The sequence below is a fragment of the Pyrgilauda ruficollis genome, unplaced genomic scaffold (assembly GCF_017590135.1).
Source record: "Pyrgilauda ruficollis isolate IOZ18807 unplaced genomic scaffold, ASM1759013v1 scaffold154, whole genome shotgun sequence".
In the NCBI taxonomy this organism is placed as follows: domain Eukaryota; kingdom Metazoa; phylum Chordata; class Aves; order Passeriformes; family Passeridae; genus Pyrgilauda; species Pyrgilauda ruficollis.
The window spans coordinates 401,343-417,800 of NW_024514099.1; the positions used below are offsets into that span (position 1 = coordinate 401,343).

Consider the following 16,458-nt stretch of genomic DNA (forward strand, 5'->3'; position numbering starts at 1 on the left):
AGAACAGGAGAAGAAACAACTCTGACTGTACAGAGAAGAAATGCACCTTGTTCTTTCCTCCCCTGTAACAGTCCTCGTTAATTCCCCATTTTAGTCTGATTATCAGCCTGCTGTACTGAATGAAAATAAGGATTGTTAAATGGTAGTTTTCAGTCACACCCAGACTCTTTCTGAAGTTGGGGGATACTGTGAAATGCCTCTAGCACAGAGATGCCTCTTCTAGTTTCCCTTCTCTCTCCAGGAAAGAAGCTCTGCCAGTCTCAACAGGGAGGAAGACAGATCCTGCATAACTACAAAATTTATTTTAGGTTACAAAATCAAACTGTCAATCTATTGCATGTAACTAGAGTGTACAGATAGACAGAGATGTACAACAGTCTGTAAAGCAAGGTAACTAAAAAGTTCTATTAAACAATGGGAAGAAGCCAGAGCACTAAAATTTATATGTTGGTGTCCTAAGAAAAAAAAAAAACCAATAAACCAACAAAACAAAAACCAGAGAAAACTCTTACACACCTGTGTGATTTTTTGTCATGTTCATTCTTCTTGCAACTATATGTTTAATTTCATCTAGGGCACTGCTCAGTTCATGTGATCTTTTTTTATTTTCCTTGTCAGCATACAACAGTCTTTGCTGAAGTTCCAGCAAGTGGAGTTGGTACATATCTAAGTCATTTCCTGCAATAAGAACATAATTTATTTTCTAAAAGGTGATTTGTGATGGAATGAATCTCAAGAATAGTAGATGGTCCAGAAGATCACATCACCAAAGTGCATAAACAATAATAAAGTTTATTCTGGATTAGAAGGAGTCTGGAAGAGTATTAAGAAGGTAGAGTTTAGGGAGCACACCTGGGTAAAGGTAAATTGAAGACAAAACCAAGAATACAAAATCCATAATAAGGAAAAAGTCAGTGAAAGACTGTGAGTTGCAAGGGAAGTTGCTCCTTTCTTCACCAAATAACAAATCGCGATGACCCTTTTCACACTGAAAAGTACAATTATGTAATGGCTTGTCTTGTGTTTCAAACACTGTTAAGAATAAAACAGAGGTAGTAAAAACATTCAGTTTTCATCTATGAGTTACAGTCTTCATCTATGAGTTTACAAAGCATTCAGTCTTCATCTATGAGTATGTTAAGAACTGTTACTAAAGACAATTAATATAAAGCAATACTTCAATAACATCACCCCTTTGCAACAGAGAGTAAAAAATGTAAAAGTGGACTTCTGCCTCATTTTAAAATGTTTTATAATGCTGCTTCTTTTATTGGTTTTGTTGTGGTTTAGTTGGTTTGGTTTGGTTTTTTCCTAGTTAAATGCTGTTATTTAGATAACATATTATCCCATTCTATTTGTAGGCTGTGCTACATTTTATTTGTGGCAGCTCTCATTTTCTAGGACCCACCGTTGTCTCTCTGGAAAAGTAAATTCCCAGGGATTCTCACCTGTAAAATACACTACGAGCAAAATACAGAGGTAATGCAAATTTGTGAGGATTTGCAGAGGTGTTTCAAACTGGAATTAGTTTGTATTTTGGATAAACAGGGGGTTTTATCTGCATTAAACACAAGTCCTTAATTTAATCAATAAATGTGTGATTGAAAGACTGAAGTTTAAAACATCTAGGAAGAAAGTGGTTAGAAAAAAAGAAGTAAACATGTGATGTGTATTATCATTATTTACCTCATTAAAATTTTAAAGGATGTTTAATAAAATCCTATTAAATTAATGCTTCCTAAAATTTTTGACACTCTTAAAAATGTTTTGACTTACAAGAAAGGCATTCGTATAAATGAGTATTTTACACTATGGAGCTATGAACATAAATTTAGCATTGCTGAAGGAAGGGGAAATCTGGATTATTTCAGCTGCATGCAACAAGACACTTCTACTTGATTGAAGTAGGCTTCCCTAAGAAAATCAGAGAATAAATTAAAAAAAATGTGGTAGGTCAAAATAGATGAAGAGTCTATCTTTAAACAATATAAAATAGATAAAATAGATTAAAATAGATTTCAAATTTAAAAATCTGTCACAAGGCATCAAGCTACAGAGCTAGAACCCCAAACAGGCTAAATTTTTTGGCATACCTAAGGAAGATCCCTTTCATCAGATACCATGTATGAACATACTTTCTTGTTTATGCTTTTCTTTTGTAGCTGTGTTTCCAATGGCACAATCCAATCTTTAGGTTTTTTTCCTTTAGAATGTATATGAATAAAATGAAAACAAAAGGTTTAAGCTGATTTAGACGACTAACAGATAATCATGGCACCATTTTCATAGCAAGAAAGTGATTCCAGATAGAACATCAATAGACGTAAACATGGTGGAAATTTATCTTGCATTTCCTAAACAAATCCAGAACTATAAGCTAAATATACAGTAATAGACATGAGTTTTTCTTTAAATTCCAATTTATGGAAAGAATTAGTAAAGAAATTGCAGACAAATTACAACATCATAGTCCCTCTCTTCATAGTTCTCTCAGCTATGCATTGTCACTGTGACTCAAAATGACCAGTGTCACCTCTGGGCTGACATTTTGGCAAGCACCAAGTAATGGCAGTTGTATTTGCTTATTTACAGATGAGCCTACCAAAGTGTCACAGGTGCCTCTTGGAAATAAAATATCAACACTCAACTATCTCTGAGTGCAGCCAAAGAAGCTGGTATTTGTAATCAGCCTTATCTATTTCTTCAGAAATAGAAGAGGGAAACTACATTTTTAAGTCTTTCAGAATTGAACCCTCTCTTGAGTCAGCAGAACATGATTCTTATTAATCACTTATCTCATTTGTTTTTGATGGCTCAGGAAGCAAGGGTTTGACACAAGGAACATAATATTCACTCACCCTAGGTAAAGAATTTATTATAAAAATATATAGTTTGAAATAGAACATGAAATATTCTAAACTTTATTAGAGCACAGGTAAATAAGCAACATTGACTATTACAAAACTTTTGTTAAAAATGTGTGTTTAGAAAGCATTATGAAGCTAAACACCCAAAATATTTCAACAGTCATTGAGTTTAAAAGGACTTGTGTGAATGAGTGTGTGTGTGTGTGTGTGTGGAAAATGTTCTTTCAGCATCTAATGATCCACAGAGAACTAAAACAGCTGCTTGCAATAGATTGCTTAGAAAGACACAGGGCATTTCAGCCTGAGAAGACTGAGGAGAGACCTCATTGTGGTTGACAGCTTCCTTGTGAGGGGGAGTGGAGGAGCAGTGGAGGGGCAGGCACTGATCTCTTCTCTGTGGTGACTGGTGACAGGACCCAAGGAAATGGCATGAAGTTGTGTCAGGGGAGGTTTAGGTGGGGTATCAGAAAAAGGTTCTTCACCCAAAGGGTGACTGGGCACTGGAACAGGCTTCCCAGTGCAGTGTCACCAAGCCTGACAGAGTTCAAGAAGATTTTGAACAACACTCTCAGGAACATGGTGTGACTATGTGCACGGCCAGGAGTTGGACTCAATTATCCTTGTGTGTCCCTTCCATCTAAGCATATTCTGGGATTCTACGTAAAGACTTCTTCTCCCTTTGGTGAGCAGAAGATTAGTCTCTCTGATGGGCTTAGAGTGGTTCACTGAATTTCCCTTCTAAGAAAAGTCAATGGGACTACACTAGCCACAAGCCATGGGAGCAAAAAAAGACCCAGCCACCTCCCAGACACAGTGATGGCACTCAAAAGCTTTTGCAGTGAATTTTCAGCTCTACTGTAGCTTTCCTCTGACTGTTAACTACACATTGGCATACATACCTATGGATACTGTAATTCTAAAGCAGCAACATTTAAAAAGGTTTTAAATGCTCTCTTGTGTTATCTCCTAATAGATACGTTTTTTATATATAAAACTTTCTGCACTGCATATTGAAACTTTAGAAACAATACCAATCTCTAAAGCAAATACTCATTCTCAAAGCCAACTGATTATTTCTCTTAGCTCCATACATACATACTTCCTGTATGATCATAAATGCTTCAGTCTCATTAACGACTTCTGGCAATATCTAAGAGCTGTGGAACAATTCATCACTATCTCCTCCTAGCACTCAAACAGAAAAGAAAATATAAGGAGAATTTGGAGTGGCAGAAGGGAGGGAAGAAAACACTTCAAAGTCTAGCAGTGAATCTTTTTCCTATTTCTTGATTACAAGCTAAATTGCTTATCATACCCAAAGACTTTTTTCTTTTAGAAACTGAAATTTGGTTAATGTCCTCCTTAAAAGAAAACTATATAAGCACACTAACTGCAAAAGATCTTGTCATACTCTGTGCCTGGAACCACTGCTCACTGTTCAGGTTAATGAGGCATATTAAACCACTGAGGCATGCATTGCACTAATAACTGGCAGTTTATTATCTCTCCATAATTGATCCAATATGAGATACCTTTCTGAATCTTGTTACATGCTTTGCATGCTCAGGTTTTGTGCTCTCTGAGTAAGGAAGGAAAAAAAAAATCCCCAAACAATGCCTCTGTCTCAGGTCAGAACAGCAAGTTCTTAGGCAAACACATTCAACAATGTGCATTACCTTTAACTATTTTGTTTCGAGTCTTACAGCACAGTATTATTTGTGTCTTCCAAAATGTTAGAGACATCTACTTGGCATTGACAGTGTCCACATCAGGAGTTACAAGGCAGTAGAGGGACTTTGCATTAACCCAGGGACATCAAAGAAAAGCACTGTGCCAGCATCTTGGAGCAGGGGAGAGAGGGTTCCTCTATTCCCATACAGGCCATATTGGGAAGAGGATCAGAATACTTTCAATATTAAAACAAACACACACCTTACAGAGTTAAAGGCAGATCAAAGTTAATAAGTGGATTTTAAAAACTCACAATATTGTCTAATGAACATGGGCTCAGTCTTGAGTTTGGCACAGAATACTTTTACTGAACAATTTACATACTGTAACTGAAAATAGACAAGCAAACTTGTTTCAAAGAAAATACAACTCAAGCTCTAACAATATTTTCTTAAATGTTGGCAAACAATCCTCATTTTAGATTCAAGTCTTTTCCTATATTAGAATGTAGTGAAAAGTGATCATAAAAATTCAGTCAGAACATCACCATATAGGAAAGCAATATTATTAAAATGAATGAAAAAGTATAGAAATGGAATGGATATTGTATAGTGTTTGGTCATAATTGGTATACTTTTGTTTTAAGGTAGTACTCAATCACTTCAAGCAATTGCTATTGCTTTGTTCTGGTTGGTATTTTAAATATTTAAATATTTTACTTTTCTTCCTGAGGTAGCAACAACCACCAAATTATACACACATGTAGTTAAATGCCTAGCCACTGACTAAGGTATTTCTAGACAAAACTCTGTTACTCAAGACTCAGTGTACAACACTAGGAAAGCAGAAGGTCATATGGTTACACTTGTCTAAGGTTATGACAAGACACTGTACAGCAAAGAGAGGTCTGAAATGCTCCCTTATCTCTTTCTTTACAAAACCCAACAATAACTGGCCTCCTTTTGTGCCACAAGATTTATGGCTAAGTTTCTTTACTCTTTAGGCACAGTCATGCCTGAAGTATCAGTAAGAAGCAGCAGAATCTTTATTTAATAAATTGCACATGTTGAAGCCAGTAAAACTACACAGCTTTTCTAAGTTTTGGATATGAATTTTGATACAAAATTTTGGATCAGTAAATACTGAGCTTTAACTGGACCCTTTGAGGCTGTTGTATGTTGGAGGGTTTTTAAAATGCCAAATACAGAACTGCACAAAGAAACCGAGTAAGCAACTGATGGACTGAAAAACTCTTTCCTTATCCCACTGTGCATTTCAGCCACATCCCAAGTACATGTTGAGGCAAAACCTGAAAGTGCAATAACCTTTGTTTGCTCTCAGTGTCACTGGAAGGAAATGTACACGTGAAGGGAAGATGTAGCCTACCAGTCAGCTGGGACAGCTGGGAAAAGTGGTGGTTAAACACAGCCTAGCAGTTCTAGAGAAGACAGGAAGATGGGCTTCTGCATGTTCAGAAATCTGGATAAGCTGTATTGGGTGATCTGAAGTGAGAGCAGTGTAATTCAAGACTTCCTTATCAAATCTGTCAATTTGCCACTATTTTATTGAACCTTTGAGTCAGAGTATGCCAGTTGGGACTGGACAGGAAACCTGCAAAGAACTCCATCACAAATGGCAGAATCTCCTGGGGACCTGCACTTGGCTGCACAGCTGAAACAAAGCATAACACCATAGACAGAAGATTACTAGAAATACACCCCTCCCTCCCAAATTTGTGGAGCAAATTCAAAATGCAGATTTTAAAAAAAATTATGATCATTACAGTTCATCCCACCTCAAAGGAATAACTAAAGAATGTCAGGTTTCACAATGTTTGACACAATGTGTATATGCCTAGATCCTTGTGACATCATATTTCAGCATCAATTTCTCCTAACTTCCAGGCAAAGATTACTTTTAATTTTCTTGGACAAAGTATCCCACAAATTTAGGTAAAGAGGGCAGCAACATGTTACAAACCAATTCAAAGAGATTTAATCTTGCAACCCTTGAGAGCAACATGAAGAAGCACTGCCAAAATAGATGATCTGATTTACCTCATTGCTGTGACTTACAAAAATGTCACTGTTATTCAGCATAGACACCAAAATTTCTTTTTATTCAGGAATACTATTTCCTCTGAAGAAACTTTATGTAAGTTCATAATGGGTTATAATATGGTTTTGCCTTCTGTTTTTCAAGTGGCAAAAAAATTACTGCCTCCTTACATTTACTTTATTATTTATATATGGGTGATTTTTTTTAAGGGATTAGTATTTACATGGAAAACAATAGTTAAACTGTGTGAGAAAAGCACTATGTATACTGTAAGTTCTATGCTATTTCTCAGAACTCCAAACCCATATGAAGAGCATTTTTGTGAGAGCAGACAATTTTGGTCAGGTGAATTAACAAGTGAATTGTAACTCAGTTTCACAAGCAGAAACCTCTGCATCATCCTAACAACAGCCTTTCCTATGTTCAGATACAAATTGTTTGCTTCAGACAGGTTTGGCTTGGGGCCTGGGGAGGGACCAAGAAGTTCACAGCAAAGCCATGTAGGACATGGAAAAGGAATTGCTGCAGCAGCCCAGCTGACTGCTCACTAATAGCAGCCTGTATTCACAAGCACTCCTGTGGATGCTTAAGAAATCATCACACTACTTTAGACACAGCATTTGCTTTCGCTGAAGATATGATCATTACCAGTTGTCTCCACAACTATTTTAATATCTTTATTTATTTTTTTTTCTGGCCGCAAAAATATCAGCATATTTAGTATGAAACCTTTGCTTATATTTATAAAGCAATGGAAAAAGTGACTATAAAAACATCTTTCTAACCATAGTTAAAATATACACAGCATTATCCACAATAACTGAAGTCTAGTGAATGTGATAGATTCTGATCTTTCATTTTTAAGTGAATGAGCGAGTAGCATCTTCCCTGCTATGCCAGTGTGAGTTACGTGTACTTGATTTTAGTCTCACAACTCCAAGTCAATACTGAGCCTGCACATAATAATCAGCAGCAGCACCAAAAGGCCAATTATTACTGCTGTCTTGACAGTAAATACATTCCAACTCAAATCTCTCAAGCTACCTTTATTATAAGGTGTTTAAAGGTCACTTTAGCTTAAAGATGACTTAAGGTACTGATTTTTATTTGCACAGAATGTGGGACAGAGCCAATATCTGATTCAAACTTATAATATTCAAGGGCTGAAAAGCTCTGAGACTGCAGACAAACTGAAGAATATTTTACATATTTTTATATTATAAAAGTACTTAAGGCAACTAGTCTTGAGCTTGGTTTTACAAAGCTTATTTACTATCCCAAAATCACTGCTTTCCAAGAAACAATCAACTAGACAGAAACCTGAGGGAATACTGCAGACTACACAGCAATAGTAGTCTACACTGCTTAGTGTGATAGACTGTAGCCAAAAAATCAAGAGCAGCCTAAACGTTTAAATGGGCAGAGCAGAGAAGTTAAAAAAATTTAGGGGAGATTTAACAAATGTATGAAAGAAAATAAGCAAGAAAACACTTGACAAATGAGGGAAAGAGATGGGGGCTGACAAGCTGCAACAGTACTCACAGTAACTGGTGGGCTAAGTGAAAATGGCATCCTGCTTTGCAGGATAAATGACCTTGATAACAGAATCTCTGGCAATAAGAGTCATGATAAAGCAAAGCTTAGGTAAATTAAACATTTCCTCTGTCCTCCAAGTGTATTATATGCATTTATATATTGCATTTATACCACCCACATTGTGTAGAGTAAAGCAATTCTTCCTACATGTAGCTCTGGTATGAAGAACAACTAGTAAAAACAAAATGATGGAGGGGATTCTGGTAACAGAAAAAAATTGTCTGCAAAGCCTATAACCAGTCATACATAATTCTTGACTTGCTCCTATTGCAAAGGGGAGGAAAAGCCCCTACAGCTTTAATATGATAAAAACTGCAACTATGAGAATGTAGAGCTCATTAATCAATGTGCACTTAGAAAAGAAAATACACATTGCAGTTTGAGAGGCACCAAAAGTGGAAATTCCTATAGTGCTCTAAGCATGACAATGGAGAGCAAATTCAGCAGTGCAGAAGGAAAAAACCAGAGGTTGAACAACATCTAAGCAGAGATATCTGCCTGTTTTCAGAGCAAAATATTAATTTTAGACCATTTTCTTAAACAAATACCCTGTGACAACCAAGAGCATTAGTGGGTTTGCTCCCAATAATTGTCTCTCTGCAGAAAAAGGTAACAACCTTTGTTATTGTTACCTATGGCTGGCTGTTCTTAAGGTTTTCTGGATGGGTAGATGGCTTGTCTTCTAACACCCCTTGGGAGCAAAGACTATATTTTCAGTAAAACAAATATAATACAAAGTCATTCACCATGTACTGCTACTTTCTCCTTCAGTTACTAATATTAATTATTTTATTTACATATTTGTGAGATTTACCAAGCTTAAGAGAGTCTAAAGACTACATATTCACATATGCAAAGATCTAAAGTTTGATACAAAACAGGTGCAAATAATATTAGTTAGGAAAATTATACCATCTGAGAGGAATTAGTTACTCAGTTTTCTGTGGAGGAGGAGCCAGCTGTGGAAAGAGAAGTTAAGACAACACATATACCACAACACCTTATCCCTCTTGTCCAAAACAAACAAACAAAACACAAACAAAATCCCAAAGCAAAACAGCCCAGTATGGAATGTCATCAGAGAAACGTCAAAAAGAAAGTGAAATGAAAATGTAATGTCAGTAATGAGGAGTCTGAAAACATGAACCACAAGACACAAGACACCACAATGGTAACTGCAGATTGGATGAACTCTTTAATTCTGACCTCTCTTTGATCTCAGTCTCCTAAGATTTTTCCTCATTTTTCCTTCCCCACTCCTTGCAGGAGTGCCACTGAAGGAAACATAAAATGTTGTAAGGTAAACAACTATATAGTTGACCTAAAAGGCAGGAGGATCAGCACTGTCTTGACTCTATTCAATATGCCATTGTGGGGCAAGATCTCTACCACCACTTTTATTTGTTACAGGAATAATTAATATAAACAAATTATCTGCTATCTGGAGTTGTGTTCATCCCAGAAATTACTTAGTGGTTTATTTTAATTCTTCTGCATCTATAAAACCAAACCTATTATAAAGGTAGGAAGCACTCAAAGATCCACTCTCTTTCCCTCACCCCAAACCAACCACCTCCTTCACCCATAACAAGCCATGTCGGCAACTTTCAGAGATACCATTTGGAAAGACCTTCTCATTTCTTTTTGGAAAATACCATCAGTTTTATCTTTCCTGCATTGGCTTAGAGAATCTTAGACATGGTTTTATGAGGATCTATTTGGCATGTGCCACCTACATAACCTACTAAAAAGGTAGTGTATTATTTTAAAGTTTAGAAATAAAATATAAAAATTCAGTTTGTTTTTTTTTTTCCTCTGCATTCCGGACCTGGAAATATGCACAGGAAAAAGTGACGATACATGAGGCACAAATACAATTACAGGATGGACAATGTCACTTTATCCTCCCCAACAATAAAATCAAAATCACTTTAAAAGTGACAGCCACAGCAATCACGTTTAGATTTTTCTTTCCATCTTAATGCAAGATGCTTGTTAGAAAAGAGCTGAAAAAATAAAAGAGAAAAAAAAAGAGCAAAAAAAGTTAAAACGAAACTTTTATTGTTTCCTAAATTCAGGGTTGTATTTTTAATAGGGCAAGTATGGCCCAAGGATCCAATCCTGTAAGCTATTTCGCAAGGTTGTGCCTGGGTGCAGTTAAAGCACGACCCCGGGGAAACAGGCGAGACCCGCACGCCCAGCCTTACACGCTGCCAAGCCCCGGCGCCACATAGGTTCCTTATTTGCCCAGCACGCCCGGAGAGCCGATCGGGTCCGGAGCTCCGGGAGGGGATGGGGCGACCCGCCGCGCTCCCCGTCGCAACCATCCCTGCCCGGAGCTCCGGACCCGATCGGCTCTGCCCTTCGCGCCCCGAACAGACGAGACGGGACGGGGCACCCCCGCCGCCCACTCTCACCTCGGCTCCCCTGCCACACCGCATACCACAGCAGGGGGAAGGCGGCGCCGAGGCACAGCGCCGGCAGCACCCGCCCGAGCCGCAGCCGCATCTCCCGCGGGCGCTGCCCGCAAGACCCCCCACGCCACCGCCTCCGCCCGGGCAACGCGGGCCGGGCGTCTTCGCGCCGCGCTGCCCTACCCTGCCCCGCCACCGCCTGCGCAAAGGGCAGGGCCACGTCCTGCCTCGCTGATCGCCGGGCGGGGCGGCCGAGCTCCTCCGCTGCACATCGGCGTTCCCCGAGGAGCGGGTGCCCGTCGGTAGGGACACGCAAAGTGCAGCGGGGACACCCGTTCCTCCCGCCGCCCGGCTTTCCCTCGGGAGACACCAGCCTCGTGCCCACGCCCAACGTTGTAATGGTGAACATAATTTTGCTCATTCAAAACCAATGGGGCACTTGGTTTTACACTGCTTGTAAAATTGTATCAGGAAGCCAAGATGTATACAATTAATACGTGCATTTAGCAGAGTCACAGAACCAGGTAAATAAACGAAGCTTTTCAGTTCACCTTTAAAGAGGAAGGAGGGCAAGCAGCTGCAAAATCTAACCCGATCAAAGTCTAATGGTACACTGGTACCTCTACCCTGATAACAGTATTATACTGCAGCCATTGTACCTTGCTTCACACATGCCTTTCCATTCAGACACGCACACCTTTTGCCTGTTTAGGTCTTCAGCAATCCATAAGAAAACAAAAAACTAGTCACTGCTTAGAATACATCTTCTACAATATAGTTTATAAAGGGAACAGATACCTCATTTACCAAGGTTCCTGGAACCACTTAGAGCAACACAGTTCTAATAGAACCACCTACATTTTATAAACAAAAATGTTCCTCCTTCTTATACCTGATTAGCAGGTATTTAGTGGCTTTTGCTTTGAAAAGTTCTCTACCTGCTCACAAATCTACTTTTCATTCTACAGCTATGATAAAGAAAATGTGCTTTCCTGTTCTGTGTGGCAAACATGCAAAGGACAGCTTCAGAAATCAGACTGGGCTTGGGTAGCTCTCAAAAGCAGCAAGCTATTTGCTATCTAAACTGTTGTCTACTTCTTAATGTATTACTAGCACATATAATTCATTACCTTATTTAGCCAGAGGAGATAGTAATTTAGATAATTTGTTTTCTAAAAATATGCTTGTATTATTAATACAGTATCTCTTCCTTCCTTTTCTCTATTTGCTTACTTAACAATTTACCTCATTTTGTACCAAACCCCCAAATCATTTTGGTGCAAAATGAATGGTGTGGTGCAAAGCAATGGCAAATCCTACAACAGTTGTGTCCAGACACAGGTGTGCTGGAGTCCTAATGTCAATGCTGCCTTTATGTGCTACTCTTTATACTAACAACAGTATAACTATGTCCATTTTGGAAATTTTAGACCTCATAAATTGTATATTGCTGCTATGGCAAGGTTAGCATGACCTTCCTGTTTTTGAATTATGACATGGGTGGGTTTATATCTCTCTTTACTAATTACTTTGAATTATAAATGTTATTATTCATTAAAAATGCAGGAGACTGCTAGTAGCCTGCATCAGTATATACATGAACTAAAAATCTCAGTGTAGCTCCATAAATTGCCGTGAAGCCTTGAGTTAGACCTCATTATTCCTGTCCTGTACGCATTTCTTATGAACTTCCCTCTACCTTCTGTTTCTGTGCCATTGAAATATTTTACTGAGAAATCTTCTTTAAGCTACACTTTGGATATGCATTTATAATTGGCTAATAAGATGCAATGCAATCACAACAAAATCCTCTTCTTCTACTGCCTTCCCATCACCATGTCCCTCTCCCACTTAATAAACTAAAAGCTCAGGGCATGAATTTTGATGGATGGTCAATGTAGATTTTGGCACATTTGCAGTAAAATAGAGATTTAGAACTAAGAGGAACAAATGAGCATTAAATACCACCCAAATAATGAATAAAATGTCTTTATTGGTTGGTGTTCTATCTGTAATAAAGCCAAAGTGAACATGTAAATGATGTGGTCAAGCAGGAGGACTGCTGAAGATAAGATTAGCAGAAATCTAACACACATTTTATTTTACCTTATGTTCAGAGCAAGTAAGGGAAAAAAAAAAAAAAAAAAAGACAAGACCATAGACTAGGTCATTAACTTTCAATGAGGTAGTGAATCTCATGACTGAAACTGTCATGAACTTCCACTGCATTGGACCTACTTGCAAATAGGGTCCCTTATCTGCTTCATGCTTTCACAGTATCTCTCTCCCAGGACTCTCTTCATATGTTATTTCACATGCTCAAGAACTGAACTGTGTATAACTGGAATAAGTTGTGTTGGGGTTTTGGGGGGTGTTAATTGTTTCAGAGCAGTTTTATCTCCCATCAGCAGACTTTCTGCATTTTTGGCAAACGGATTATCTTTAAAAAGACTCTATAGAAGAACACGTTGCTGAATAACCTGTAATACTTAATGCCAAGAAAGTGATTCACTGGACTGGTTCTCCTTACCAGCAAGAGAGTTCCTAAGCTTGTCCTTGTGCTTTGTAAGTGAACGTCTCTTCTTGGTCAGATGATTGCTCCACATTTTTATACTGTTTTCACACATCCGTGTGTAAGCAAGGGTAGAGAAACAAAACATTAAAATAAATATTTGACATAATACAGGCTTCTGGCTGAGCCAAGCAGTAGATTATTTTCCATGCCCTTCATCTGCAAAGGTATAGGAACAAAGAATAACTACCAGTAATAATACGTAATAGCTGCTGCCATGGAAAGTTTTCTGATTAGAGAGAGATCCAACTGCTAGTTATTTGCCCTGCTGGTCACCCAAGAAATGGGATTTCAAAAAGTAAACAGGTTATGATCTTTACTTCAACCAAAGTCTCTGTGAAGGTAAAATTTGAAGGCAAATACTGAACACAAGAGAAAAGTGGATTTTTATTTTTTTTTTAAAGCTACTGCATGGTATTTTTGACTGTCTTAATATAGTTTATTAATTGACTGCACATGATGATACAGAAGTATACAGTTTTACTTGCATGATCCAAGTGCTAACATTTGTATGAAATCAAACATGCTTGCTGTCTTGCAATTTACAAAAAGCTGTGAAAAAAACTGTCAAAAAAGCATGCTGTAATATTTTTAAATAATTAATTGGTTACAGATTTTACTTTAAAATACAGATTTAAAGTGAAGAAAACATAATATGAGCAAAAATAAGTGCAGGACTGAAACTTGCATCTTTTAAACACATTTCAGAAGTGCTTAATTTAAACCAACACATTAAAATCTGTCAAGCTTACCTCAACAAATCTAATTATATCACAGAGAAGTGTTGTGCAATGTACTGTCAACACCAGATAGTCTACACATCACTCCTGGAGACTGGAAGCAAAGAGAACCGATAAAACAATAATCCTGTACTGTGTGTATGTATTGTTACAGTAAATCACAATAGAAAGTGGAACAAATTCCAGAAACTGTAGTAAAAGTTTCTTTGGTTATTAACATTCTACACAAAATGTAATTTCTGTTTAAGCATAAATATAATGTCATATTTGTATGAAGCTATTTAAACCCTTAAAAGATCCCATGGAAAGGGAAACCCTTGAAGCAGTAGCAGCACAGTTTAATTTTGGTATTGAAAAATCAAAAGTCTCATCAGCTAGAAATTTCCCTGTGTTATTTGTGCACACACACACTTAAAGGATGCACCTGCTGGACTTCCTAAAATCTCAGTAGCTCAGACTTTTAATAAACTACCTCAGTGAAATCCATGCGTGGGCATAAAGACTGTTAGGAAGAACCTGACCACCCTTACATTTCTTCACATTATTGCAATTCTCCTGTCTTCCCAATAATGCTCTTCAGCTGCTGGTGTAGCCAGGACTCCTCTGACAAGATTATTTCAGCCCAGATATGTTTAAATATCACAGCAGCAGTGTGCTGCCAAGTTGTCAGATGGGAGATATAGCACAATCTTTTTTTCCCCAAGTATTTGCTCAGAATTGTTTCATATACAAACTAGGTGGGAGCTATAGTTTACACCCAGGTGCTGCAATACAGACAAATTTATTTCCTCCAGTTTCTGTTACTAGTTCTAAGGCATGGATCTTTGATTCTTTAATATATGTTTCCTGGGGTTTGGCTACCTTGGAACAACTTATATATAGGTAATGTGATAAAATCATCATGTCATCTTGTCACCAAGTAAGAATACTTTTAAATAGAGATAAATACTTTCAAGCTTATTTTCACCATTTTCAATGCTTTGAAAGTTAGATTGCTCACTAAGCAGTTACACTGCCTCTTAACATGCAACATGTACCACCTCTCCTCACAGTTTTTAAGTGTAGGAATAAGATATGCAAACAATTGAAGTTCACACATCAATGGTTTCCCCACATGAAACTAGGCACCCCTATGAGTGTAGGAACCCAGAGAGAGGATGCCAAACAAGTTGGTCTGTGCTCTGAAATTCTCTGTGGGACATAGGCCATCAGCCCTGCTGTGTGGCTTTTGATGTAGTGTAAAAGTTAGTTCAGTTTCCACATATCAAAAAAAAAATATCAGAATGCAGTCAAGCAAGTCTGCCAGCTCCCTTACAACACTCCAAATTTTGCATACAATTCCATGTTCAACCCATGTTTACTGAAACAATCAATTATAATACAATGGAAGTAGTGACTGAAACTAAATGGAACAGTCAGGCTGAACCTTCATTCAGCAAAGGCAAGGCAAGATCCATGGTAACACACTCCTTAAAATCATCTAGCCCAACTGTTGCAAGATGTGGAATATGCAAAAATTTTCTTAAGAAAGAATATCCTTTGGTGTTTGATCTTTATCTACTTTCAAGCCTAATCAGCAAGAGGGGAGATTTAAGTCATGAAACGGAGAGCACCCAACAAGCTCTAGGTGATGTCCAGGTGTTCTACCAAAAATTATTTTTTGGTAAATTGTCTTGTTAAGGTTTAGGGCTGGACAGGCTTCAATGTTCTCAGACCCAGGGGAGGTTAACAAATCTGGGCAAGAAGGATGGACCACTGTGGACAAAGTGGATGTCCCATAGTGCACACCACAAATGCAGAATTTAGGGGCCACAAGGACATCTGGCAGAATTCCCAAGATAAGGAAGAAACAAATGAAAACAACTCAGTAATTGTGCTGAAATTGGCTCCACCTGGGTAACAGAGAATTCCAGCAGGAGCAGATCCCGACCGACTCACAGAGCACCGACACAAAAACCAACCGGCCACAAAGAAAACAGAGACTGAGCACGGAACTAATTAGCACCAGAGGTGAGAGAACCATTAACCAGTAGAAGACAGCATACTGATTAATAAGAGAACTGTGTAACTTGTAGCCAACGAACACCAACTCCTTTGTTTGCTAAAATGTATAAACAGGAAAAAGTTCTGACAGTTGGAGCGCTTGATCTGTGGATTATCTCTGGATTAACCACCCAGGGTTGTGTAACACTGAAACAGATACTCGATGTCTCTCTCGAGTGTCTCTCATTATTGGCTTCTTGCACACCGGGCGATCAGTCCGGTGTTTGTGGGCAGCAGTGACAGCGCAGCCTGGCCCGGCGGGGCAGGAGGCCGGCGGGCGGGCAGCGGGCCAGGGAGCGCGAGCGCCCTTAGCCGACAAGGGCCAGAGGGAAAAGGAAGCCTCTTCCCAACCACCACTTCCGCCGCGTCCCGTACCCACGATCACTTCCAGGTCGGGAGCTGGCTTCCGGCGGGATGCGGGGGGCGGCCGGGCCCCGCTCGCTCCCGGCCGTGCTCTGAGGGGCCGCGGCGGCCCGGCCGCGAGGGGGCGCCGGCGG

General features: G+C 38.8%; 1 protein-coding gene across 1 annotated transcript in view; it reads right to left on the minus strand.

The window, feature by feature from the left end:
• The window catches only part of MGAT4D (MGAT4 family member D), a 35,637-nt gene extending 24,868 nt beyond the window's left edge, over positions 1-10,769 (minus strand). The window contains exons 1-2 of the mRNA XM_041461786.1: positions 10,610-10,769; positions 517-678 (exon numbers count right to left, since the gene is read on the minus strand). Of these exons, the coding sequence (XP_041317720.1) occupies positions 517-678; positions 10,610-10,700 (253 nt within the window). The 5' untranslated portion in view covers positions 10,701-10,769. The remainder of the gene's footprint in view (positions 1-516; positions 679-10,609) is intronic.
• Positions 10,770-16,458: the final 5,689 nt, after the last annotated feature.